We start from the raw sequence: 26522 nt of genomic DNA, 5'->3' as shown, positions 1-26522 counted from the left end.
AGACGCGTCTTATTTTTCCTCGTATAAATGGCCCTATTGACAAGGCGTACAGGTTGAAATTCCTGCATTACCTTTCTACACAGAATTGCCGGAAAGGTTTCATTGTTGTTTTCCTACAGTGAGAATTATTCCCAAGTCTTAGAATTCTGTTAACTCCTGAGTGTTGCAATGATCAGCAACAAAAGTGTCCGAGTTCTTGAAGTGTTTATGATAGTCAGTGAGGAAGGTCAAAAATTAAAGAAATTGACTCATTCAAAAACGGTTTTTAATTTTTGAATCAAGCATGTCTTGCGAACCTCAAGAGTTAGCCATAAGTTATGCCTCTAAGAGAGCTATTTAATTCTAGCGTTTATTCTTACGTTATTTGGAATAGCTCGGAACAAGGTCTTCTCTTGCAGTAGAAATTAGTATTACTTGACGTCAGTGTTTGGTTGTTTTCTTACGGTACCTCAAAAATGCCATGGGGTACCTACAATCTCAGAAAAAAAACTGAAAACACTTTCTGCTCCCTTCCGTTGGCCCTTCCCTTTTGCAATGTTGTTGTAGCCACGTAACTTTGCAATCACATCTGAACATTGCAGAGGGAATGGGACGTGCATAGGTGTTTCAAGGACTTTTGGCGCGCGAGGATTGCAGATATCTTGCTTCAGTTGTTCAAACGTTGGATAGCGCTATCCACCGGATAAATCGCTATTCAGTAGATACGTTTAGGGAAATCAATTGCGTTATACACTAGATAGCGATAAAGCGTTATCCACGTTTCGAACTATTGGTCCCTGTTTTGGTAGACTGTGAACAGATGTCTTGGGCGCTGACTTGACGATCGAACCCAGCTTACAAAGCTTTACAAAAATGTGAAGACTCCTTAATAGAAACTCTTTCCAACTGGAAAATAGCAGGCGTTTGAAAAGGAACGTGAAGTAAAACGAGAACGCGTTTCATTCGCACTCCCTCGAGAGCCCTTCGCGCATCTCGCGCGTGCAAAAGCTCCTTCCCCTTTTTATTTCGAATGCCTTCCACGAAGACCTACTGGAAAATACCCACCGTTACTTATAAAGGTAATCGACCGAATCCTTGTTGCTCTTAACTTGTGTGAAAAAGAATAAACAAAAACAGTATCATTTCAACTCTTGTTTTTTCACACGATCGGTTGAGTTTACTCGTATGTTTAGATAGCACGCGCAACGCAGATATGTCCCATTTTTTCGCGCATACTCTAAAAGTGCGCCCAGCAGGGGCTTCTGCGATCCAAGTCCGTCCACTCTGCCTGCCGTACGTTCAAAGTCTACTTTTCCCACCACTCGCTCTTTACTCCCCCTCTACCCTTGCACGTGCTATGTACTAAAATGCTCCGCGTGCAAGTGGTCGAAGCTTCGTCCCTAGCCCTGAAAGCAACAGCAACTGCAAAAACTCCACTTTTTCGGAAAAAAAAACCGGCGTTCGCCGGTCGTTCTAGAACTTTCGCGTGTCATTTTGTCTTTTAAACATAAGTGGAACTGTTATACTCAGTATCCTCTTTGTTCTCGCCGACACTGTGACAAATCATTTGGGATTCATCCCTTCCATTTACTTTACTCTCGTTCATCTTAGTTTCATTTCCTTTCTTCTCTTGGCTATTTTCATTGTCCTGTAAGTTTCTGTTTGTATCCTCCATTTCTCGGTCTCCAGTGAAGCAAGAACAAACTCTTCGGCAAGGTCGTCTTTTTGAGATATAGAACGCTATGGCGTTCAAAACGCTGGAAAACACGCACAGTCCAAGTGTACACCAAGCAAGAAAAAACACAACGCCCCAGAACACTTGTTTTTTACCTGTTATATAATCACCGTAACCTATGGTAGTGAAAGTTATTAACCAGTAATAAACTGCGACAAGAAAGCTCCATTCCTCCAAATAAACTTGCATGACAGAGCCACAGAGTAGCATGATTAACATTAATGCAAAGGTCACAGCAGTACACTTGGCCTCCACGTTGGTTGGGTCTCGTCTGAAACATCGCTTTTCAATCTTTGTGATAGCAACAGTTATTCCTCGGCTAATAAGCTCACCAACTGCCTGAAAAGCCAAGATGGTAACAGGGATACCAATAATTGCAAAGACGATGCACAGGGCCTGGCCAGTTTTGGTAGAGGGCGAAATAGCACCATATCCTAAGAGAGAGAATCAATGTCTTTGATAAAGACCTAGCGCGTCACGGGGTGCAATTAAGTATAAAACGAACTGCAGTTGTAACTACCGACATTCTTGATTGTTCTCGCCCCATCCCTTCTCCTCAAAAACCGACATGTCAAAACTCCAGTTTGTCTCTTTCAGTCAAGCCAGGTCAAGCGTACCCCCAAGATGCCATTAATGAATTTATTATTCGAAAGTTGAATCCTTTGGTACTTGTAGATTTCAGATTCATCTCTGCATTGTATGCGTAATGAGCCGTGAATTCACACGCGAGGCAGTTAGCAAGGAGAACAAGGGAAACAAGGGGAACAGGAGAACAGGGGGAAAGAGGGGAACAGAGGAACAAGAGGAACAAGGGGAACAAGGGGAACAAGGGGAATAAGGGGAACAAGGGAAACAAGGGGAACAGGGGAACAAGGGAAACAGGGGAACAAGAGGAACAGGGAAACAAGGGCAACAAGGGGAACAAGGAAAATAGGGGAACAAGGGGAACAGGGGGAACAAGAGGAACAAGGGAAACAGGGGAAAAGGGCAACAGAGGAACAAGGGGAACAGGGGAACAGGGGGAACAAGAGGAACAAGGGAAACAGGGGGAACAAGAGGAACAAGGGAAACAGGGGAAAAGAGCAACAGAGGAACAAGGGGAACAGGGGAACAAAGGGAACAGGGGAACAGGGGGAACAGGGGAACAGGGGAAACAAGAGGAACAAGGGAAACAGGGGAAAAGGGCAACAGAGGAACAAGGGGAACAGGGGAACAAAGGGAACAGGGGAACAAGGGGAACAGGGGAACAGGGGGAACAAGAGGAACAAGGGGAACAGGGGGAACAAGAGGAACAAGGGAAACAGGGGAAAAGGGCAACAGAGGAACAAGGGGAACAAGGGAAACAAGGGGAACAGGGGAACAAGGGGAACAGGGAAACAAGAGGAACAAGGGGAATAAGGGAACAATGGAACAAGGGAACAGGAGAACTTGGGGAACAAGGGAACAGGGGAGCTTTAACGTGAAGTTGAGCGAGGTTCAACTTGTACTTTTACTTGTGACCTTTCATAAATTGCCTCACTTTTTTTGCGAACGTCAATCTTACGCACTAACGCACGTAAAAATTACGCGACATTGGAAATCTGCCCTAGGTCTTGTCAGGCTACGTTTTCAAAAACGGTTGCGTTGGAGATCTCATTACGTTGCTATGAACCTTTTACAATGCTCACATTATACCACTTACCAATAGTTGTTAGTGTTTCAAAGGCAAACTGGAGACCGTCAACGAAATCCCAGGTAGGCCCACTGCTGAGTGCCTCGCAAGATAACTTCGTGAAGTTGTCAAAGTCCGATGGAGTCATATTATACTTATTTTCCATCGCTCTTTTTAGATCGTCAAGGAGCTCTCGTTTTCTTTTTGATTCATTATCGGCGTTGGGACGCTCCACGGCGGAAAATATTAGAGCTCCTGTAACAGCGGCAAATATAAACGCAATTACCCATGATAAAGTCTTTTTTTGCAAAGAATTCATGTCCGACAACCAGTGTCAATGCAAGGAAGATGCCTAAAAAAGGAAAGAAGATATAAGCATTTTTTGAACCTACAGTTATATCAACCATTAATTACGTACCCATAGTGACTTCGGTCCCTTTGTGCCGCTCGAGCTTTTCAATTTGACAGTATACAACACCCCCAAGTTGATTGGACTTAGTAAGAAATATCGCCTTCGTTAGCTCCCATCAATGTTGGCCATAAAACGCAAGCTGGAACAACAACAAAATGAGGTGCAGACCCCGGGGTGCAAACTCCACGTTGTAAACTTGATGTACACTAGCACAAGCGGCCGCAACCCCGAGAGCCTTTTGTTACAAAAATTGCGTTCATGTTTCGATTTCTTTCGAGAAACGCCGGGGAAGTATAGTGTATTTACAGGGGCACCCAACGAGAATATAGTTCAAAACCACTTAAGCATAGCATTGTTAAACTTATTTTAGTATTTAAACAGTAGATATAGGCATATTTTTATCCCCTAAAAATTTTTCATCTGTTCGGATTTCCTAGCTGAAATTCTAGTGATCCGAAAATTATAGGGATCAAAACTTACCTTTTCGAAAATTTCAGCCAGAAAAAAGGCTACCGAAAATTCTAGGTGACGTTTTAACGGTAAAACTCCGTTAAAAATGGGCAATTAAAGTAGTTCGAAAATCTTAGGAGAGGCAGGCAAGCAAGAAATTTTACAACAACTGTTCCGAAAATTCTAGATGTCAAATCGTCTTCCGAACAGATATTTTCCGAAAATTGTCGTTGGGTGCCCCTGTATTTATCTTTATCATGATCGAAAAGTGCAAACTACGATAGTACACACTCTAGCTGCCTCGTTATGGCTCTTGCGTTCTCCCAACGGTTCTACTGTGAGTTAATCGATAGCTTTCCGAAGTGCAAATATCGAGTTTGTAAAGCCGAGGAGATGAAAAATTCAATATTTAGTTACCGATATGGTAAATATTGATGCAGAAACATCGTGTTGTCTGTACTTCCTCGTAAAATTTCATCTCAAGTAGATTCAACAAATTTTTTGCTCCAAATCAGGAAGGTTTTTATTTTATTTTATTTTATTTTATTTTATTTGAGAAGCGGAATTAAAAGAGGAAAACAAAAATGGTTCGAGCAAAAGCTCAAGAAAAAACAACACTTATACTTCACTGTCTGCTCTCGTTACAGATGTTTTTATTAATTGCGAATTCTTCACCATCAGGTGCACTATTTTTTACAATTACAAATACTTAGCATGTAAAGAAAAAAAATAACTCACCTTAATCGTTTCGAATCGTTCCGTTTTACTGACGTGTCTCTCTCATTTCAGCTTATTTTAGCCTTTGGGGTGGTTTCGGTTCTGTGCGAAAGAACCTTTATGAGGTACTTCTGAAGACTAGATAATTGAATAATCAACATGTATAATTGCGAAGACCTTGTTCGTGAGCAATTAACATCTTGTTTCTATATTTTTGACATAATTCGTATTGAAATTTACTTCAGCTGCTACAAGCTCAACAGAATTGTCGACAGGTGTTCCATTATGCTTTTGTTTTATTTTGATAAACAAGCGACAACTTGGCACTCGAGCTGCAAGTTTTATTTTTATCTTTTTAATTAGGGCCTGTTTACATGAAAGTGGGGGTTCCCAGGTACGTAAAGTAACCCGCTTTGGTGGGGTAACCCGCGTTTTTATGTAATCATATCTCTCATATGTTCAGCCCACCTATCATGTAAACGTGATCAAATTAAAGTGAGAGATAATATGGACAGGCGGGTTACTCCACTTAAGTGGGTTAACTCACCTTCCTGGGCACCCCCACCCCCATGGGGTGAACAGGCCCTTAAACTGAATGCACTAACGCGTTTGTCATCATGCTTGTTTGCAATGCGATCAGATGGTCCGAGTTCTTAGCGTTTTGTTTTAAGAACGCTTGATCGCAAGTTATGGCACGCCACTGCAAAAAAAAGGTGTCAGTGCTTGATCACTAATGACCGGTCTATCAAGGCAATGAACCCACCTTTTTTATGTTGGAAAAACCACAATCTATCTCATTCTAATATAATTGTGTTTCAATTACGCAGCCTTCATACCTTGTTTCTTTTGCGTTTCTATTGGTCAAGTAGTGTGTTAGACATGTTCATGGGATATGGGATATGGAATTGCCTTTATCTATCTATTCTCGGAGTTCGTTTGGTCAGCGGTTCACGAAACATGGCATCAACGATTGCATGTATGCAAAACATACGACCGGCCCTTCAACGTTTTTTTTTTAGTGAACACTTTCATTTTAATAAGTTTGCTGTTAGAGTAATAGAGCTGGAGATACCTCGACTACAATAGGGAAGCATGCGCCGTTTTACACATTTAACCCCTCCCCCTCCTGCAGACATATACCATGTCTGCAGGAGAACTAAATAGGTCTTCCAGCGCTGACGTCGATGACTTCATTGATAGAATTGATTCTTATGCCTTAGAGATTGACGAGAACTTATGCCGCGACAACCAAGCTCACTTAATTCAATTTAATTATTTCTTGTTTCCAGCTGTATTTCACAATAGGAAGGGTTTATGGGCGATCGTTCGAGATTGTTTGTTAAGCCCCCTCTTCTGGTCGGTTACTGAGAAGAGTAGTTTATCAGACACAGACCGAGTTTTTTTCTTTTCTTTTTCTCTTTTTTATTTTCTTTTTAGATTTTTTTATTTTATGTAAGGCTAGTCCTGCGGTCAGTTAGGCACAATTAATGATCTGTATTTGCGGAGAATTTTTGCTTAAAGATTTCTTCGAAATTTATTGCTATTGGAAAGTAAAAGTACGAAGCAAAGATCGATCCAATTTTTCATCGATATAATTATTTGCCGAGACATTGTATGCCTACCTTAAATTCCTTATGCATATAATCATTTTTAGTTTCCTAACAACGGCCATCTGCCGTTTGATTTGCTAAATGTGTTAGGCTCAGTTATCTGTACGTTGTATACAAGGAGTAATCAGTTGTCTCGTGCTGTTATATTGTTTCCAAACTGGCGTTATCAAACCACGATTATTTATTTGGCTGAGTAACAGTTGAATTCGCTATCTCGCATAATTACAAAGTATTCGATTTTCAGTTTGCTTTATGAATATAAATGTATAATTGAAAGGAAGAGTAGTGCTTTTTTTTCAGGTTAGGCGCAAAACTACAAAACATATCTACAGGACCAACAATAATTCTCTGAGAGTGCATGAGCTTACATCTAGGAATGGATAAAAAATTTAAAAAAATGTTTCAAAAGCCGAGATAGGGCTAACTTGTTTTCATCCGGACCTTTAATTTACATTTAAGTTACTCCTTAAAGAATTCACTTAACTATTATTCAGGGCCTGGATCATTTTTTGTACTTGAATTTCCTACTGGCTACTTCGCGCTATTTTATTGATTTATTTTTTCCAGTTGTAAAAAGAAAATAAATAAATTAAACCGGGAATGAAGCGATGTTGAGTCTCTCTTTAGTGAATTTAATCACATGAGCTCAATAGCCGCAAAGTTGACTGTGTAGAATTAATGCACAACTCACCTTTGTTTCATACAAAGAAAAAGAAATCACGATCGCTTGTTGACACAGTTGCAGTCTGTTGATGTTTTGTAAAACTGTACTTCTTCCTCGTTGAATCCGTCGTCGTTTGATTTTCGGTTGAATTGTCACGTTGTCAACAAAGCTCTTGACACAGCTTTTCTCGCTCTATGAAGTAAAAGCTGCAGAAAGCCTGGGTATAACAGCTCTCACATCAAAGAGACCGGCAACTGTTCTGGGCTGAATTTAACAATACCTTTACAAAAGTGTAATTTACACGCGCAGCTATTGTTTTGGAGTCTGTAAACAATACCCTCTTGTGAACAAAATTTTATTAAACTGGGCCCTGAACTCTTTTATGATGTGATGAGAAAAGAAAAGCTTGGTAGGGGTGGGTATCATCTGCTGTAAATTAGGGTTGCTGTTGTTGTTGTTTAATGTTGTTTGAGTCGCTTCGGACTCTTACCCCGCTTAGTTCCTTTATTTTGAGGTAAGGGAGGATTTTTGTTGGTAAATACAACATTTTACCAAACTTGAAAGAATTTGCGACAAGTACATTAGAGCCACCCTTTTAAAAAAATTCAAAAGTAAGTAGCTCTGAACTACAAAACAAAACAAGAAGAAGAAGAAGGGTGAATCCGGAATTCTGGGCCTTGGTACTGAATTCAGCTGAAGGATGGAATCCAGAATCCGAGTTCCACGGACAAAAAATCCACAATCCAGACCTAGATTCACGATTGGTAACAACGATTTTTAGAGCAACACAGCTTTGCAGCATTGTTGCGACATTGTTTCGAATGGTTACAACATTGTTCCACATGATTGCAACGCTGAGTTGCACTAAAAATCATCGTTGCAAATCGTGCGGTGTAACATCACCCTTATATGGGCCGACAACAAATGTAAGTTATCAGTACTTGAATGTTCACTAAGCGAAGCGCGCATCAGAATATTTTGTTTTAGAGAGAGGCGATAGTAAGACCCTGTTTACATGGAGTGGGGGACCCCGGTCTAGTGGGGTTGGTTTCTTTTGTTTTCACGCTCTGGGGGACACAAAACAAAAGAAACCTACCCCACTAGACCAGGGTCCCCCACTCCATGTAAACTGGGTCTAAGACAAGTTTAGTCCATGGTAGGTATTTCCTGTCTGAGGCGAGTGTAAATAAAGTCCCATATAACGTGCTGCATTGAAAAAGACACTTCCACAGCTTTGTCTTGCTTTGTTGTTGTTTTTAATTTGCTTTGTTTTTTGTTTGTTGTTGCGCTTTTAAATTAGCAAACTCTTTCCTTCCACTCCAGAAAAATCGCCCCCCCCCCCCCCCACAACAAATGGTAATCGCGTAAGACTTATTTAAAGAATTTATCAGAAATGTTAATTAGCCTTTCAAAGCCCAAATGTGGTTCTCGCTACATTGACACGTGCCCGGCAAAAAACATCCAATCAGGAATAATGATTATTCTAATCAAGAATTTGCTCCGCGCCACATTCAAAATTGATAGAGAGATGCTGTCGAGAAGGTCAACTTACGCAAGAGGACTAATGGCTCTCACATAAAACAGTCTATTCGTTTTTCTCAGCTTCTACACATGCAGAAGAGCTAACTATGAATCAAGAGAAGCAGTCTAGAAGTTACTCAGTTCAATTCAGCGTTAAAAACAGCGCACGAGGTAAATTTCTTGCCGTTTAGTTATGCGTCACTTCGGTTGAAATTCTTACTCGGGAGGGTCTAAATTTCTTGTTTAAATTAAACTAATTTACTCTCAATTTGAAATGACAAGTGGAAATGAAACTTTTGCTCAAGTTTCGTCAGTACTGTATGATTTTAACGGCAGTCCCAGGAAGGTTTCGACCACGTGGCATCGTAGTCACTGAAAATACAAGCAAAGGTAAAGGCATCATTGTCCAGGAAAAAACCCTTCTTCCTCTCCTTGGTTTCCAAAACGACAAATTTGATATACTGTTTTTTCCCGGTTTAAGAAAGCGAGATTTTGACGGACCTAACTGCCGCGAAATGCCGGACGACCTTTGAAATGAGGAAGAAAATTAAGCAATTATATCACAAAAGGTCTCGAAATTTACAGAAGTTTTTTTTCGTGATTTTCTACTTATTTAAAACAAGTTATGTTTAACAGAATGGGTTTCACTTCCACGAGGTTTGGAATAACTGAAATTTGTTAAGCTCATATTTTCGTAAGTTGAATGGGGTTGTTTTCTTGGAAGGTTCGTGTTAAAAACCCAACTGCAGCTAAATGGACAGATTGAATTGATAAAAATATACACGAAATACATGCTGCATAGTTTATAATGATTATAGAACCCATTATAAACAGATATAATTCATTATTTTATTTTAGTAGACTATCAACGACTTAATTGTTAAACTGATGTTGAATTCAAAAACGTGATAATTTTTTTAAAAATCAGTATTGATCAGTTGTTGTATTTTTCCGATTGCTTCTCTTCTATTTTTTGCCAGATTTAAGCTTATCTAGATCGTACTTGATCTGGCTCAATCAGGAGCAAACTTCCTTGCGAATAGATATTGTGCGCCTGTGTCCAGTTAACACGAACTTGGGCAGTAAAATTCTTACCATAGCTTTAAAGTTTGTCAGTTTACCAGAGCGGTTCGGGCTTGAATTCTTTTAAGGCTGCCAGAGAATTCGAAAAATAAAATATTCCCGAATTTTTTCTCCATATCATTTCTCCTAGTAGCTTCCTAACGTACTTTAATAACTGAACCATTTCATTATGATAAATTACATCAGGGTTAACTTTCTTCTTTTCAATTTTCAGCCCTCAAGCAGACCAGAACAGACCATCTTCCACGTACACAACTACAGATTAGACTGCCAAACTAGTCTATCGACCCGCGATCCCAGATCCGACCACTACAACAGCCAGGAGATCCTTCCCGAAATCAGACCACCACGTCCGAATGCCACACCAAACCAACAGACCCGGCCAGCCACCAGATCAGACCTGCGCCATGCACCGCCATACCAAACCACCAGATCAGATCGCCCCACCAGAACACAGGCCACCATCCTCGACTATTCAGCTTCTAATCAGCACAGCACACCCAATCTACTGAAATGGTACAGGTCAGGTGCATTCCTTATGGGTTGGGTCAAGGGGGGTATATAGAGCTCTGGATGAACCTTGCAAAGCATACTTTCCACACACGTTCGGCCTGAAATTTCCGGATTTTTTTTCGGCTTAACTTTATTGTAGTTAGATTAGTTAGCGGGTTCCCTGGGCTGGTAAGGGCCTTCCCTTTCCTTTTTCATTAGTTGGGTTCCTTTGCAGGTGTTCGGTCAGCGACGAAAGAGTTCGGCTTTTAGGATTCGATTAGGTTTCATTTCGGCTTCGTCTTTTTGCGACTTTTTCAGATGGACTTCGCCGCCTCCTTGTTGTCGTCGTCGTCGTCTTCACTACAGTCTCCCGCTTAGTTGCGCGAAATTCCATTATTCTTTACACTTCACTTGTTAGTCTAAGCGCTGGGCAAGTGAAGCTTTTACTCGCAAGGTTCAACCAGACTTTTATTATTCTAAGACATAACCTAGCAAACTAGAGACTTCGGATCATTCAGCTAGGGTGAGTGGACCTCATTTGGCCACCTCTCAGGAGCTTAATGGTTTCTCTGGTTACAGGTAGATAGTTAGCTTAGCCTCACAATTCCGGGTCTGCTCCCACCAATTTGACTTTTGATGATAAAAAGTATGGATGTGAAGCGAATTTTTTTATGCGCCTTTCCAGACTCCGGACTTGTGAGGGTAGATCAGTTGACAGGTTTGGTCTTACAAAGAAGGTAATTTGCAACCAGGCGTTTCTTCCCGCGAAGAGCCGACACCTTGTTGCAGGTTGCTAGGGCAACATGGGACAATCCACACACGTAGTTTAGATCGTTTACAAATCGTAAGCGTAGGGAGTCTTCGAGACCAATCTACGACGAAGATTCTTCGCTGGAGCAGGACGGACAAGCTGATCGGCTTTCAGAAAGAGTCAGTTAAGCCAGCGAAGTAGTCACATGAGATGCTCGGCGGAATAGTTTGGGGACACTAGTGTGTAGGCCCACCATACCTTCACATGCGTGCCCCTGAATGGCATTCAGGTGAAAACCTCGCAGGTTTTAGATAGTTTCTCAGAGGCCACGGAAATAGCAGGAGAGGATACTCTGGCGTGGTATCGTTGACATCAAGACGATTTAGTTTGTCTTCTTGTTAATTTTGCCTTGCTGGAGAGTTTTCTTCTTAGGAAGCCCTGCATTGCACTATGTAGGCACAGATCGTCTACAAATGGTAGGCGTACGTAGTCTTCACGTCGACCGTACGTGGTTATTGGTTTCGCCTTCCCGCTGGAGTCGTCAGCAGTGTTCTACCTCCAACAGTTCTAGAAGGACGCCATGACTGGGACTGAATTTTAAGCAGCACACTGTTTACTCAACTTTTCTTTTTATGCTTTGTACATTGGAAATGTGAATAAATAAAGTTTATTTTATTGCATTGCATTGTATTGTATTGCGAGTCCAGTGCTACATCAAGAGAAGAGGCCGGCCGAAGAAAGAAGAACAAAGAACTTCCAGAGCCGTAGTAGAGATAGTAGAGTTACTTTAATAAGTAGACGAGGTAACTGCCTTTGTGGCGATGAATATGGAGAAGAAGGATCAGTGGCAGGACCAAACCGGAAAATGATGATGATGCCGACCACGATGATGATGATGATGATGATGATCGTTTACACTAAGACGTCATTTTGCTTCTGCCAAAATCTTTTTCGTTGCTTTAATTCTCTTGAACTGAGAAAACTTACGCTGAAATATAGATTGGGTATTGTGAACAGAAGTCAAGAACATCGTAGTGCAAACGACTTCATCATTAGGAAGGCAAGGTAAAGCCAGAGAAGACAGCACATAGCAATAACTTTAAAACAGCTGTCTAAACTAACGTTGATTTTCACGCGGGTCTATATTTTACCGTCTCCTTTCAATTTTTCTTGAAATTAGTCTGGGCAATTCTAAAAACTGTTCTGCGCAAAAGCTGCATTATTCTCTCTCGTGTTGCATTGTTCAATTTTAGTTGAGACAGCTACTAATAATTAATTAAAATTTATATAATTGGCCGGCCGGACTTCTTCTTCGGAGTAACGACCATTACAAGTCATCATCATGGACAATACATCCACGTTTTTTTTCACCGTGATTGTGGTATGGTTCCCAGTATCATTGGTTCTTTGGTGGAGGAACATGGCAGAGTACAGCAGCCCATGTAAGGTAGGGCTGATTGATGTTGGTACAAAGTTTGCGTATCAAAAGCTGACGTGTTTGGCCTGAAGAAATAGCGTATGAAACAAATTGAATTTTTGCGGTCATTTTTTTTTTTTTTACAAAAGGGTTCGCATTTTTCGCACACATTGCACCTCATCAATCTGCCCAGGTTTAAATACTTCAGCGTGGGAAAGGTACGTGGATTTTTTTGTTTTCTGCGTTTCGGTTTTTCGATCGGCTCGGTCCATTCGGCCTTTTCCGGTTTTCGATTTGACTTTCAACCTAATTCTGGATTCGGCTTCAAAAAGCGTGAAGGCTTGGTATCGATAATGTCTCGATAGCTGGCCGCCAAATCCCTGCGCTCCGTCTCAGGGGACCCTGGTGTGTTTCATTCGAGGTGTCATGGTTTATGGACACATGTTACACTCCTCGGTATCACTCAGACGCCAATTTCTTGTAGGAGCGCACCCCAATCGGTATAGACTACTTAATTTCTGTAAACGGCCAACTGAATTCAATAAAAAAACACTTAAAATAATGTGTTGTCTGTGTCATTTTTTTACTTTAAAATCTATAGAGTAATTTATTATAAGTACTAACCGATATAAGAATTTGATTTGCAGGGACTAACAAACAGTAATTTGATTTGCAGGTTAATTACAATAAAAATGCCTCATGTAATAACGCCATGAAAATAAAGCAAAAAGCAAAACACTGAGTTGTATGTGTGATATCTTTAACAACTGCCTATGCGTGCATTAAAAATAAGTGTCAGAGTATGGTCTAGTTTCTTAAAAAACAGAAATTACTAATTTTTCGTTTCAGGTGCGTCAAAATCATTTAGTTTAACTTTTTTGACCTCTGCCGCAACTTTTTGGGCGCGCCCTCTCGTCAAGCTTCCTACCTTCGTGGCTCTTTGGATGCGTTCTTGAAGAAACGCATAGCAACATCCTCTTGCGTCCTTGAAGAAACGCGCAGCAACATCTCTTGCGTTCTTGAAGAAACGCGTGGCAACATCTCTTGCGTTCTTGAAGAAACGCAAGGCAGCGCCTTTTAAAAATCGTGCTGAATAACTGTAATTGAGTTGTAAGTAATTTAAAGTTGATGAACAATAAAGTTTGACAAACAAAAGGATCACATCAACTTGTTCTTTTTTTTTTTTTTTTTTTTAATCAGGACTAAGTAATCTAAATAGATTATCGATCTACATTTTGTTGTAGCGGTACCTTGTTTTTCAGAAATGAACAATAAAAGTTGACCAACACAATGTTGCCTCATCAGAGTATTTTTTAAATTAAACCAATAGTAAGTAATTTAAAAAGTTTTATTTCAGGAACTGCTTACGTCATCATTTTTGAAACTCATTTTTTTCGCTGGGAGATGGTCTCGAAGACATCTTTTTGGGCGCGCCCTCTCAAGATCGAGCACGCCAAACTGACTGTTTCACTTATGCTCACAAGAAGTAGTTCTGGAAGTACCTCTGGCTGCGTTCCTGAAGAAACGCATAACGACACTGACTCTGACTGAAAAAAGATTAGAAGCTCTTTAAGGTAAGGAAGTTATTTTTTGCTTTTTGAATATGTGTTAACTGTTAGATTATCTTCTTGTGCTTCAGATTACGCGTGTGAAGTTAGCAGTTGGCGTTTACCTGCGCCTAAGAGGGTAAGCCGAGTAAATCAAACGGAAAGTAAGTACAATAAAGCTGACTTCCAAGACTGAATTTCGCGGATGCTCAAGCTTATGCTGAGACGTTTTCATTTAGGCTTCAGTGGGATTCAAACCCACGACCTTTGTTTAGTTATGCTCGTATTTTACCAAAGGAGCAATATCAAAGCTCAAATACCAAACAGCAAAAATCAATATGCGTTGTGAGGATTCCGATCAAGAAATAATGTTGGAATTGGTTTCCAGTTGCCATGAGAAAGTCGACATTACTATGATATTATAAATTTTACGTGTGTTTTTAAAAAAGTCAGTCTTTTAGTTATATAGGTCGGAGAGTTCCAGTTTTAGGTCTTCTACAGGCCAGTCCCATCAGCAGCCGAGCCGACCGAGGTAAGTACCAGAACAGAAACTTAGTTTCCGTCGCAGTTGTCTACGAGGATAAAAATCCTGCAAACAGCGGTTTGGTAGTCAGGAAAGAACTGAATAAAACTCAAAGGACCTGATAATTGGCTGTTCATCTTAACCCTGACCTATGTTAAAGGAGAGAAACAAAAAACAAATGAAATTTGAGACTTGATGATAACAAGCCAAAGAAAGATTTGAACCACTCAGTTGTGCTCCATGATGGCATACCAAAAGTAGTGAACTTGTAAATCCTCTTCTCCAGTGGGATTCCAACCCACAAAAACTGCTTCAATAGAAGCTAGTCGATCTACGGTGAGAGAAGCTATCTAGTTTGACTTTGATTTTAAATGAACTGTCAAGTTGATTTCTTTTGCTTTGATAATCTGTTTTAGAAGCTTTTCATTTAGGTCTGTGCAATTATTGAAGTATTAACCGGCCCAGTGCTGACAAATCGAATTGAACTCGTGACCCTACCTACAAGAGTCGAGGTAAGTACCAGAAATGTGAAAAAAATAAAATGCGGTTCAATTGAATATTCTAAAACTATTGAAAATAAAATAAAAAAAAGCCTTTGATTATTATTTCAACCAATGAGTTTCATTCGGGTGATCATCCTACTGAGATCTATACAAAGATGACTGTCATGCGGATGGAATTCAAATCCATGAGGTCACTGTTACCGACACTGACAGTCAGGCTACTCTCTGTCACGTTAAAACTACAAGAAGGAATAAATTAGATACAGTTCAGCATTTATCAGTAATAGCCAAAGGAAAGGTACGTAATGCTTGCATTCTAAATCAATCTTCTTGTATGAGAGCCCTTGCATTTAGGTCAGACAATCTCGATTGTATTGCCAGCCAGCAGAAATGCAGTACGAAGTCTTCAACTGTTACGACAGAGCGAACCCACCCAGCAGAGACGGTAGACCATAGGTAAGTCAAGAAAAAATAAAATATGAACTAAATCAATCCAGCCTTACCAAAAAAATTAGAACGGTATAGAAGAATGAAGAGTGATACCAAAAATACCTCTTGTCCCTGGTTTTAAGTTTTGTGAACCTAAAGGGATCTCTTATTGCAAAATTGAGGACAAGAAGAATACTTGCTCTTGGAATTAGAATCTTAAACTTTTAAACTTTGTTTAGCTGTTCATGATGGCTGGAAAGGATACTTTAAAAAACAACGGAAATGGCCAAGAGACAAATCGGAAGCCGTTTCAGTGTGTTCCAAATGCATTTTCCCTGAGTTCAAGGTGCCTCTTCTATACAAATGTTTGCACATTAAGTTAGAAAGCATCCCCACCTTCTAAGGAATTCCCCATGAACGTTGTTTGATGATATGATAGCGAGCAAATACGAGGTGTCGTGGGATTCGAATCCAGGCCTACCTAAAGGAGTGAAATATGTCAGAAATATTTCCAGATGCCGAAGGAAAAATGTTCCTTTGATATGCTATTAATCTGTTGTTCTTAAGATGTCATGTTTTTAGGTAGCAAATAGCAGACGTCGTGCCTCGTCATGGTCAACCAACTAGCTAGCCAGTGGCGATACGTAAAAACAATATGAAGAGAGGTAAGTTCAAGAACAGCACATTGTTTTATGCCCATCTTGTAAAGACTAGGCTGAAAAGAAACTAGCGTTGGATTCAAACTGTTAGAAAATTCTGAGTTATGCAATTTTGTTACGAAAAAGGAGGAATCACAAACCGGAGGCTCTGCATCGAATGAATTGAGCTAACTGAGTTATTAGTAACGTGCTAAGAAATGTTTTTTATAAGCGCTATATGAATTCTGTGTACCATTGCCAATTCTTTAAACTGCAAAAGTCGCGGACTACTGAAAAGGCAGTATCGTCTTCTTGTTATGTCAAAATGTTTACTTTTGCCTTCAGTTTTGATTCCTTGTTCCTGAGAGATTTAGTTGCCACCTGATGAGAGACTGTCATAGTGAAGAGGGCCAGAAGACGGAAGTGACGTCTGTTGCATTGATTGCGATGATGATGACGAGGACGAGTACGAAAGTGATGATGATGATGATGATGATGATGTGAAATGCGATGATAAATCGATGTATGTCCTTCTTCAATAACAGGTGAAACGCATTGAAACTTTTCTGATAACTCACAATCTTCTAATTAAGCTATTTTGATTAAGTCACACTAACAAACTATTAATAATAAAACGGCAAAGACAAAAGGGTCTTGAGTTTTGTTGGTATTTTGAATTTTCTTGGCGTTCTTTCCAGGAGATATAAATAAAGGTCAGTTGGGATAAAACTTTATAACAGCATGCAGAATGAGGCACGTCGCAGATTAATTTGAAGCAAAAAACAAATAGGCAAGAAGGTAAATAAGTTTGAAAAATGGAACAAAGGAAAAAAATTTAAAAAAAAAATAATTAAAAGAAAAAATAAACCAAAATAGTAGAATAATAAATAAAATATGCTATAGAAACAATAAAATTAAGAATAGTAATATATAACACTAGCAATGATAATAACAATTATGATAATGATAATAACAATAGAAAAGGAAGTTAATTAAAGCAACAAAAAAGGTGCTTGATCTATTTTTGAAAACGTAACTGCAAGAACATCAAAGCAGTAACGTTTCAAAAATGGCGCTATATTCAGAAAGACTTTTTAGTTGCTACTTTTAACTTCATTCTTTCCTATTTACATCATTATTTAGAATTGTTACTATCGCTGTTGTGTTATATAACTTATAATGACTTTATTTTCATTTAATCATTGATTCTTTTACTGTTTAAAATTTTTTTTATTCTTTCTATTAAATGTTAATTTTTTGTTACATTTTTAAAATTTATTTGCCTTTTTTGCCTTTTTGTCTCCATTGTTTTGTTTTATCGTTTTCATTAAAGTTTTATCCCTATCGACCAAGTTTATTTGCAATTTTAAGCTCCTGTATCAAATTTCGATCTGTGCCGCTTTCATATGCCCCTTTGTAACAACTTTCCGTTTATTGATAACATCTCCTGAAGAAATAAGACGGTTGGAACGTCTGAAATATCGGGAAACCTCAAGTCGCTTCTGTCTTTGCTGTTTTGTTATTATGGTTCATTAAACCATTGACCCAATAAAGCACTTAGAGAAAACTAAGCTTTTATAATAAGATCAGTTAAACTCTTGTTTTTGACTTCTCTTGAGTGATCTATGTAGGAGCAGTGAAAGTTAACAAGTTAGGCAGCCTAACGACTGACCCCTGATTGCCCTGATGATGACGATGATGATGATGATGATGATGATGATGATGATGATGATTTCGACAATGGCGATGACGATAATGATGATGATAGGAACGATGATGGTGAGGAGGAGGACCAATCGACGACGATGACAATGAATGAGGGTGACAATGATGGTGACAATGATGATGACGACGAAGACGTCGACTATGATGCTGACGATGATGCTGACGACGACGAGGGCGACGATTACGATGATGACGATAACGATGTTCTTGAGAAGTTTTGTAATCAAATGAAGAGTGCCCACAGCTCCGTTAGACTGGCCATGGCATCTTCACCTGGTAAGTGACAGAACATTTATCGATTTCCTTCATCAACGGGAAAACGCAACCCAAAGGAAGGAGCAAGGAAATACTGGGCTTTAATAACGTGTAGTTTAAACCCATGGCATGGTCTTGATCGCCTCCCTCGTTAGATTTCTCTGCTTTGCCTAAAGGGGCAAACTGAAAAGGAAGAATTGAACAGAAATTCATTCTGGACTTTGGATTCAAAAGACCATTTGATCGATTTCGGCTTGATTTCATGCCGAGCCAAAAAAATATATGTGAGTGGAAATAAATATTGATGGCATCCCGCTTTCATGATAAAAGTAAGGCTCAAATCCCAGCAAAGTAAATCAGTCGACAGGGAGATCATTATTTAAAAATGAAACAAAAATCTTTTCTAACCTGTTTTCCTCTCAACAGCTTACAGCACAAGAGTGTTATTGGGTTTGTCCATAAATCATATTGGAGGAAGGATGTAGATGGTACACTACCCTAATGCGACCCTACAAGCCCACATGCAAGGGAAACTAAGCAAAGATGAACTATTAATTAATCAACTTAGTTTGCTTTGTTCTAATTATCAGTTTCGAGATAAAAGACCAGTATTTAGGCAAAAACAGGATAAATAAGAGTCATGATGCAAACGAAAAATAAGACAATATCCTACGATTGGCAAGAATATTTTTTGTGTGCAAATTGTTACATAAAAATTTCCAATTCCATTACATACAAGTGAGGCTCTCCACAGAACAATAAACTTGGAACTTCTGAATTCTTCTTTAATTAATGCCAATGATGCTAATTCACAGCTTAACATGTAACATAACCAGCAATAACCTTTTAATGCATGAAGATTTTCAGAGGTTCTGGGTAAATGTTGTGGCTGATCTGAATTTGTCTAAGAATTAGGATTTTAAAATAAATCATTATTCTCCTTACTTAGTAGTACTTGCTTGCCTACCTGAAAATACAGAAGCTAGGAAAGCGGATTAGAGAGAATCCCCTCCTCACTTTTACATTCTAGCCATTATCTGTAGTGAAAGGTATAGTACCATAGCTTTCATACCTTTACAATGGTTCAATAAACATCGAATAATATAAGAGCAAGCACGCAACAGAGATTTTATAGCGAGCGTAAACAGCCTTTTTGCGGATATCACCGCTGGGGAGTTTAAGAAGAACAACTGTAATTTAGCCGCACTAGCTCAGCCGTCTGAACTCCTCGAACTAAAGTTTCTTTGCTTGTTGTTATTTGTAACTTAGATTTAAGATGCATTTTCTAAGTACCTTTAAAAGTTTAAGGTTTCTTTGGTCACATATCTACATTAACAGGCCTTAAAACCCCGAGGGCAGCACCATAGCACTGGTCGGGGGTACACGGTCCCCATTTTTTTCCAAAAATGGTTTTCGGGGTTTACGTGTCCGGCTATGGTGCACTATGTATCTACTCTTTTTTTCATCATTATTGTCAATAAACTATAAATGGACTTGTTGAAAAAGAGCGTGTCTGTTTCCTTGCTGGTACAATTGTAGTGGACTCGGAATATTTTTTACCTAGAACAAGTAAATAAAAAAATGAACCTGTTAGGCAGAGGGCAAGTTGATAGACCCTGATTATTAATTGTACACCATGAGAAATCATGCTGTATGCGCACTGCCCTAATTTAATGGAGGAAGGCCATGTTCAAATTCTCCTGACCAGTTCCTTTTGTAAAGCATCTTTTTCCCTGACCCTCCCCCTCCCACCCACTCTTTATGTAGACAATTCAGACCACCCTTCCCCTCTAAATAATGACCGGTCCCTTATGTATTATTCGCGTTATTACTCACCCGCTCTTCGTGACCTCACGTAATTACGCAAACAAGACAGGGAACTAAGCACATCGGGCGAGTCACCGTATCGCTTAGCATCAAACACTTTGATGTGAGTATTATTTATTTTATTTTCATTACAACTGCATTTCCTTTCACAACATGATCTTGTATTCCTCCTCTAGGCCAAAAAGACCGTAACATTTATTTCATTCAGATCCCAGAGCAGAGAGGCATAGTAAAAAACGTCTATTATTTTGGAGTAGCCGGACTGTGAAACTCATACTCTGCGTTTTCGGCTTTGTTTAACACGCTGGAGTGTGAAACAAAAGCAGAAAAAAAGCGTCAACTCTGGAAGGCTACTTGTAGAGGAACCGTAAACTTAAAAGTGTTTTGACTAGCTTTTTTGGAATCCTTGTCTTTGGCTTTTTCCTCAAACCGATACCAGGGACTGCAGCGTTTCTCATCTTTGCTCCTTTCTTTGATGAAATGCTAGTTTTAGGGACTGGAAAAGAGGAACCACGTACAGTTTAAGAGGATTTTGGCATCAGAAAAAAAAATCTGACCAGTGGAAATCTCACTTGATTCACCACCTTATCATTGATACCCAATATCGCGTTACATAAACACAAAGCACCACCAGCAAACTAAGCTTGTAAATTATTGTTAAAGAGAACTGACCACCTTGGAGCAACAACAGAGTAGAACAGTATAGATTCATTGCTGAGGGGCACAATAGGTGAAAAAGATTAATAACAAATTTAATTCTAATTTGTGTTGGGTGTGGGAGCAAATGCATGGTGATAGGCAATTCCGAAAAAAATTCCAAATATAAATAATAAAATGTCAGAGCCTCGAAATGTAAACATTCGCAAGAGACACTTTTCGATATTAATCGCAGTTTTTAATAACAAACGGCGCGCGCAGAGAATTGGCAAGTAATTTAATTCGAACGAAATTTGGCGGAAACTCTTTCCATGTTTAACTCACACACCTGCTGTGCCACTGACCCCAAACCCTGTGCCCCTTGCTTGCATCAATATATGTATATATGACATAAATCATATTCAACTAGTATTCGTAAAAGTAAAGCAGTTTATTTCGTAACAATAATGATAATAGCATTTACTCAAAGTTCTGCGATCTGCTAATCTATTCAGAAAATCTTTTTACAGGTCACACTAATATTTTATTTTATCCTGATAAGGAGAAGCCACACTGATTATGAATTTACAAATTATATTTATCTTTCATAATTACACTTTTGTGCAATAAGCTGCACAAAGAAGGCTAATTTTTTGTAGCCCTTTTTGTCCCCTCTGTTCTCTGCCTCATTAGGCCCCTAAAGTCCGAATGCTGTCTGCAATAAGCTATTTCCACCCTGAGGACTGCAGTTTTCTTTTTTCGTTGCCCCTTGTAAGAGAAAAAATATTATTTTTTTAAACCAATATAAGCTGGTTCTTACTTGTTTCTATAGAAGCGATCGATCTCTCTCAAATTACCCAAGTTCTAGATGTTTGTCCAGCTGTAAGGCACGGCCTCATATTTGTTGCGCTCAGTTAACGATTTAATTTACATTCACTTCGCAGCTACAACAGTTGATCAAGACTGCTAAAAACAAGAGTAACACTACACAAAAGAAATCATGCTTCTCTCGCTTTTATTACTGGTTATCTACGCGGTAATAAGCCACTTATTGATTCCTGTATCATCTGTGGCCAAACATTATCCACCGGGATGGCAGGATGCCCCGGGGTCGTTGGCTGAATTTCCCGCGGTTGGACAGATAAGCGGCCAAAAGAAGATAGTCATCGATCCTTGGAATTATCTTCAAAGAGTGGGAGTATATAAGCTAATGATCAAACAAACGGAGCCGTTCTTCGATTCCTGGGGGTATAATAACACTGGGAATCTCCTCTGGGGACTACCGCTTCAGTTCGGATGGCAAAAGACAACCGGTCGTCTTCGTGACATGAGGAGTAACCATGGTAATGCTGGGTGTGGGGAGTATTGCGTATCTCCCAACAGCTGGTGGGCCGATATGAATTACTACCTCTCTGTACTTCCCTTCCTGGGAGCCTTGAATGCTGGGATATTCACACCGCTAAATTATCCTTTGCACATCAATAAACCACCAAACGTGAGCGACAAAGTCAAGCAAAAGTTCTGTACCAGTGTTGAAGAGTGCAAAGTAAAACATGATGAGGTGATACAGGACTGGACAGAGTTCTTCGCGCGAGTTAAGGTTGCTTCTTCATCATCCGATCACGATGCCACAGTAGCACTGATGTGGAAAGCGCACACTACGTCCATCAACCATGGTGAGTCACACACCTGCACCGCCCAAGCACAACCCATTTTCCATTAACGCTTAATTTTGGCAAACTCGCAGGGCCTAGGTTATAAAAATAAAGAGAGGGCCTCTTTCTATTATCCATGATAAAACTACGAAGATTCTACGAGTCCGTACAAACTAATTTGATAAAAAAGGAACTTTTAGTGATTTTATGCTTTGACAGCAGCAATACCCTATCATCCTGGTTAGTGCGTTGATCTTTATGAAGCCTGCACTGTCACAGGTCTCCACGCTCCCCAGCAGTTTATAGTTTTATCCTTTCTGTCAAAATATCTCTCAGACAATCAGCTAGAGCAAAGTAAAATTTCCAACAACGGCGGGTGAAATCGATAAAAATGTTGTTGTAAACTTCCTTCCTTCTCCCACCCTTGGCCCTTTAGTCAAGATTAAGACGGAATCTACCAGGAAATTGAGTAATTTTAATTTTCAGTGGACAAAAACCTTGTACCAGAATAATTTAAAGAATATTGCATTCTTTTTTACATTTTTCAAGGACTATTATATAAAAGATGTAATTTGTCATCTGTAATAACACCAAAGAAAATTTCGCATGGGAGTCCGAGAAAATGAATGTCAAATTTCACAAGAATTGTGAAAACACAGGTAAAATTCTAAAAATTTCTTGTTTAAAATGTCATTTTGTGAAATTTGACATTTATTTTCTGGGCCTCCCATGAGAAATTTACTTTGGTGTTATTACAGATGACGAAATTACATCTTTAGTCCTTGAAAAATGTGAAAAAGAATGCAATATGCTTTAAATTATTCTGGTACAAGGTTTCTGTCCACTGAAAAGTAATATTATTCAATTTCCTGATGGATTCCGTCTCAACCTTTTTTTCCTCTCTCAAACGCCATCCGCGCAAGCTGCTTATGTTTAACTTCTTTGAAAAAGACTATCTATAAGTGAGAACTTAATTAAGCTAAGGCGATGATCCTCCCGCGCTGAGGATCAACTGCCATATATGTTTGGATATTATGCGAACGATTGTGAAAAATAACGAAATTCTCGGTAACTGAGTCTAAAAAAAGGCTGTGACACTTGCTGGTAGCTGATTTTTCTTGGTGATAAGTTACTGGCCACGCCTATAACTTATGAATTTGAATATATTCTTCAGCGCTTCCCCTTTTCAAAGAAGAGGTCGGCCTGCTGTCAAAACCTGAGCAGGACTTCGGAGAGGGCTGGGCACTACTGGTGGAGTTCATTGCAGCTACACACTTTCAAACCAATCTCAACGAAACTGCAGAACAGCAGGCATCGCTGCCACAGAGAGTCTTGAAAACATGGGACATAGCTCCCTTCATTTGGGACATCACCCTTGCTCAAAATCGTGTAATTTTGGCAATAAACGTGTTTCGCACTGCAAACAGTGTATCAAAGGGATGGCTGCTGAACGTCTGGCGCAAAGCAATGTGTTCTCCACAAGGGCGAAAAGTTGGATTGCAACTGCTGAAGGATGTGGCAGAGGGTCGTTTGGCTAACCCACTGCAGAAGATGAAATCATTGATTGATGCCATGGTAAAGCCTTGCAGCAACAAGGCCAAATAGAAAAGGAGCACTACAACAAACGGCAGCTCTTTCTATCTGAGGGGCCTTTTTGATTATCGTTAAATAGATTTTTGTTGTGATAACTGAATTAAGGGCTTAGTTCACGTCACAAGTGAGTTTCAGTTTTTGACTTAACCTAGAAAAATATTGTATAACTCTGGTGCACAATAAACATTGTCTTATTTAAGGACAAAACAGGGTTCATTGTAATTTCTCACATTGAGGCCGACCGTGCCTACACAAAATATTCGCCTCTAAAGGGAATCCGGTTTGCGGGATCCGGGAAATTTTTGCTTGTGGAATCCAAAATCCTAAGCTTAGGAATCTGGAATGCAGCTCGAGGATTCCGGAATACACTAAAAATTGAAATCCGGAATCCAAGTTTCACCGACAAAGAATTCTGAATAATCCTGTAACTATAATCCGGAATCGACGGCGAATTCCAAAATCCAAGAGTACGGCTGTCTTGGATTCTCTTACTTCGCCTATGCAGCTGTATCAAAGTGATCTGAAAAAAATGCAATTATGAAGAATCAATCATTCACGTGCATATTCTTTTTTAGGCAATTTATTTTAAGAAAAGTCTGTTAAAAATATTCCACATCACGCCAAGACCGCACTTTGTTGTTCAAATCAGTATTTACACACGCACACACTTTCAATAACATAAGCCACGCACTGTACATCTTGTTGACAGACACTTTGCCCAGTCAAATATTCTCAATTCCAGACTTTCTCTACTGCGCATGACTAGAAGAGTCGCAGGAAGAGTCCTGAAGACTCGTAATACCTGGTGACGACATTGAGCGCAGGATCACAGAACTCCTCAGCTTCATTTGAAGAGAACGATCACGTGACAAAACGGAAAGACCGGTTCTGGAGCGAGAGTAGTCAAAATGTATGTTGGAGCGTTCTATAGATAACTGGAAAACGAAGTGATGATTTTCTGCTATCATTCTCGTCCCAAGACGGAGTGTCTTTTCGCTCAGCGCAATGGATCGGGACGTCTCAATCCTTGGCGCTGACCTAAAGGATCGAAGACATTTATCTGGAAGAATTGGTCTCGTTATCTGAGGATAGATACTTTTTTCTTTATCGAAACACTCATTCGAGAATTTCTTGACGCAGGTTTAGACGGCACTCGCGACTCTTCGTGTTTGGTAGCATAGGGCATCCTGCGGTCTGCCACAGTAACCGCTGGCCTGTTGTCAATGAGAACATACTGACTAAATATGGCGTGTAAGTCGGGTGTTAAGGTTCGAACCACCCGTGGAATAGTGCTTTGTCGGCTGCTGGAAGATACCGAGGAAGGGCTAGTGCCGCGTAACGTTTGTTCATTTTGCGAATGTTCTTCTGAACAGGGTACGCAAGTGTTTACCAATCCACTCCTCCGTACCATCACCCCGGGCTCACTGCGGGTGGTAAGTCGGGATATTGCCCTAGGGTTGCAAGAACCTTCAGCAAGTTTGTTAGTGCGACGCAGTTCAAATGACGTGTTTGGACGAGTCCGGCTGTCTATCTTTTGAACCGTTTTGCTGTTCTTGTCTCTGTTAAGATTTCTTTTCATTCTTTTTGCCCATTCCTTGTCACTCAAGAAATACTCCGTGTCCCGGACGCAATCGGAGGCATTTCCTTCTGTCTTTAAAATCCTGGCACATTCGCTGTTTGCCATTTTCGCAGCTAACAGATAAGCAGAGAAGCCTTTCTTATTTCTCAAATCCACGCTAAGTCTGTATTTGAGTACCACGCATAATATCTCACGCAGAGTGGCCACATTACCCGATATGGCCGCGTACATAAGAGGCGTATTGCCCTCTTTGTCCGGCATGTTGATATCGTAATCATCGTCTATGAGCAGCTTAACCAGTTTACAGTGCCCATTTTCACAGGCGTAAGATAACGCCGTTCTACCCTGGCTATCCACGCACTCCGTAGGCGCACCGCGACTCAACAGCAAGCGCGATATTCGTAGCGCAATCGTCTCTTTTGTCATACAAGCTGCTGTCATGAGCGGCGTACGACCCTGATTGTCCACTAATGTTGGCTTTACACCAATGTCTAGCAACAAACGAATCTGATGCAGTCTGCCTGTAGAAACAGCTTGGTGAAGACAGGGCAGAGACATGAGTTTTCTTAAAACATGATATGAAACAAACTGTAACAACGTGTTCTGTAATCCTGTCGCAACACTACAACTGACAAAAGTCTTGTACGTTTGTATCTTGCAGTATCGTGCAGTATGCCTTCACTGACCTTCTATTGACTATCCTTTTCTTTCAATTCTTCTGTCAAAATAATGTAAAGCTGATCCAGCTGTTGTTGACTTTGTCATCGTCTCCCTAGTGAAATCTTTGCTTTAAATCTGTTTCAAAATCCACGTCGCCTGAAATATCAGCATAAAAGGAATCCAAAACGTGTTGTTTGTTTAATGTCAACAATCAGTGTGTAATGATATCGCTTTGAACTGACTCTTCATTACTTTAAATTCTCTGGAGACGTCATACTCTCGATAATATAATCACTTTTTAATGACCGTCTAGCAAATGTACTTGCAAACAACACTTTCAAAAGTCTGAGATTACTTGTCTTTGTCCTCAGCCGTGAATAAGGAGCACATCATTTGCACATCACAAAAGAGCGTTGTTTTCAAGCGACAATTAGCCCTTGAAATTAGCCCCAAGGTATCAGCTGAATTGA

The 26522-nt window shown here is 39.9% G+C and overlaps 3 protein-coding genes across 3 annotated transcripts; 1 reads left to right on the top strand and 2 right to left on the bottom strand.

The window, feature by feature from the left end:
- Positions 1 to 248: 248 nt before the first annotated feature.
- Positions 249 to 7396, bottom strand: LOC140921336 (potassium channel subfamily K member 9-like). The gene is made up of 3 exons (XM_073371334.1): positions 7246 to 7396; positions 3396 to 3717; positions 249 to 2148 (listed from the first exon to the last, which is right to left on the bottom strand). The coding sequence occupies exons 2-3, from the start codon at positions 3682 to 3684 to the stop codon at positions 1481 to 1483; spliced, it is 957 nt and encodes a 318-aa protein (XP_073227435.1). The 5' UTR covers positions 3685 to 3717; positions 7246 to 7396; the 3' UTR covers positions 249 to 1480.
- Positions 7397 to 21207: 13811 nt separating this feature from the next.
- On the top strand, positions 21208 to 24019 carry LOC140921582 (protein LEG1 homolog). Its single transcript, XM_073371582.1, has 2 exons — positions 21208 to 22241; positions 23395 to 24019. Exons 1-2 carry the CDS (start codon positions 21566 to 21568, stop codon positions 23823 to 23825), a joined length of 1107 nt encoding a protein of 368 aa, XP_073227683.1. The 5' UTR covers positions 21208 to 21565; the 3' UTR covers positions 23826 to 24019.
- LOC140921583 (uncharacterized) lies at positions 23977 to 26522 on the bottom strand. The gene has a single exon (XM_073371583.1). It carries the CDS (start codon positions 25948 to 25950, stop codon positions 24892 to 24894), a length of 1059 nt encoding a protein of 352 aa, XP_073227684.1. The 5' UTR covers positions 25951 to 26522; the 3' UTR covers positions 23977 to 24891.

The sequence above is a fragment of the Porites lutea genome, chromosome 12 (assembly GCF_958299795.1).
Source record: "Porites lutea chromosome 12, jaPorLute2.1, whole genome shotgun sequence".
Lineage (NCBI taxonomy): Eukaryota > Metazoa > Cnidaria > Anthozoa > Scleractinia > Poritidae > Porites > Porites lutea.
This window is presented reverse-complemented; position numbering and strand designations above follow the sequence as displayed.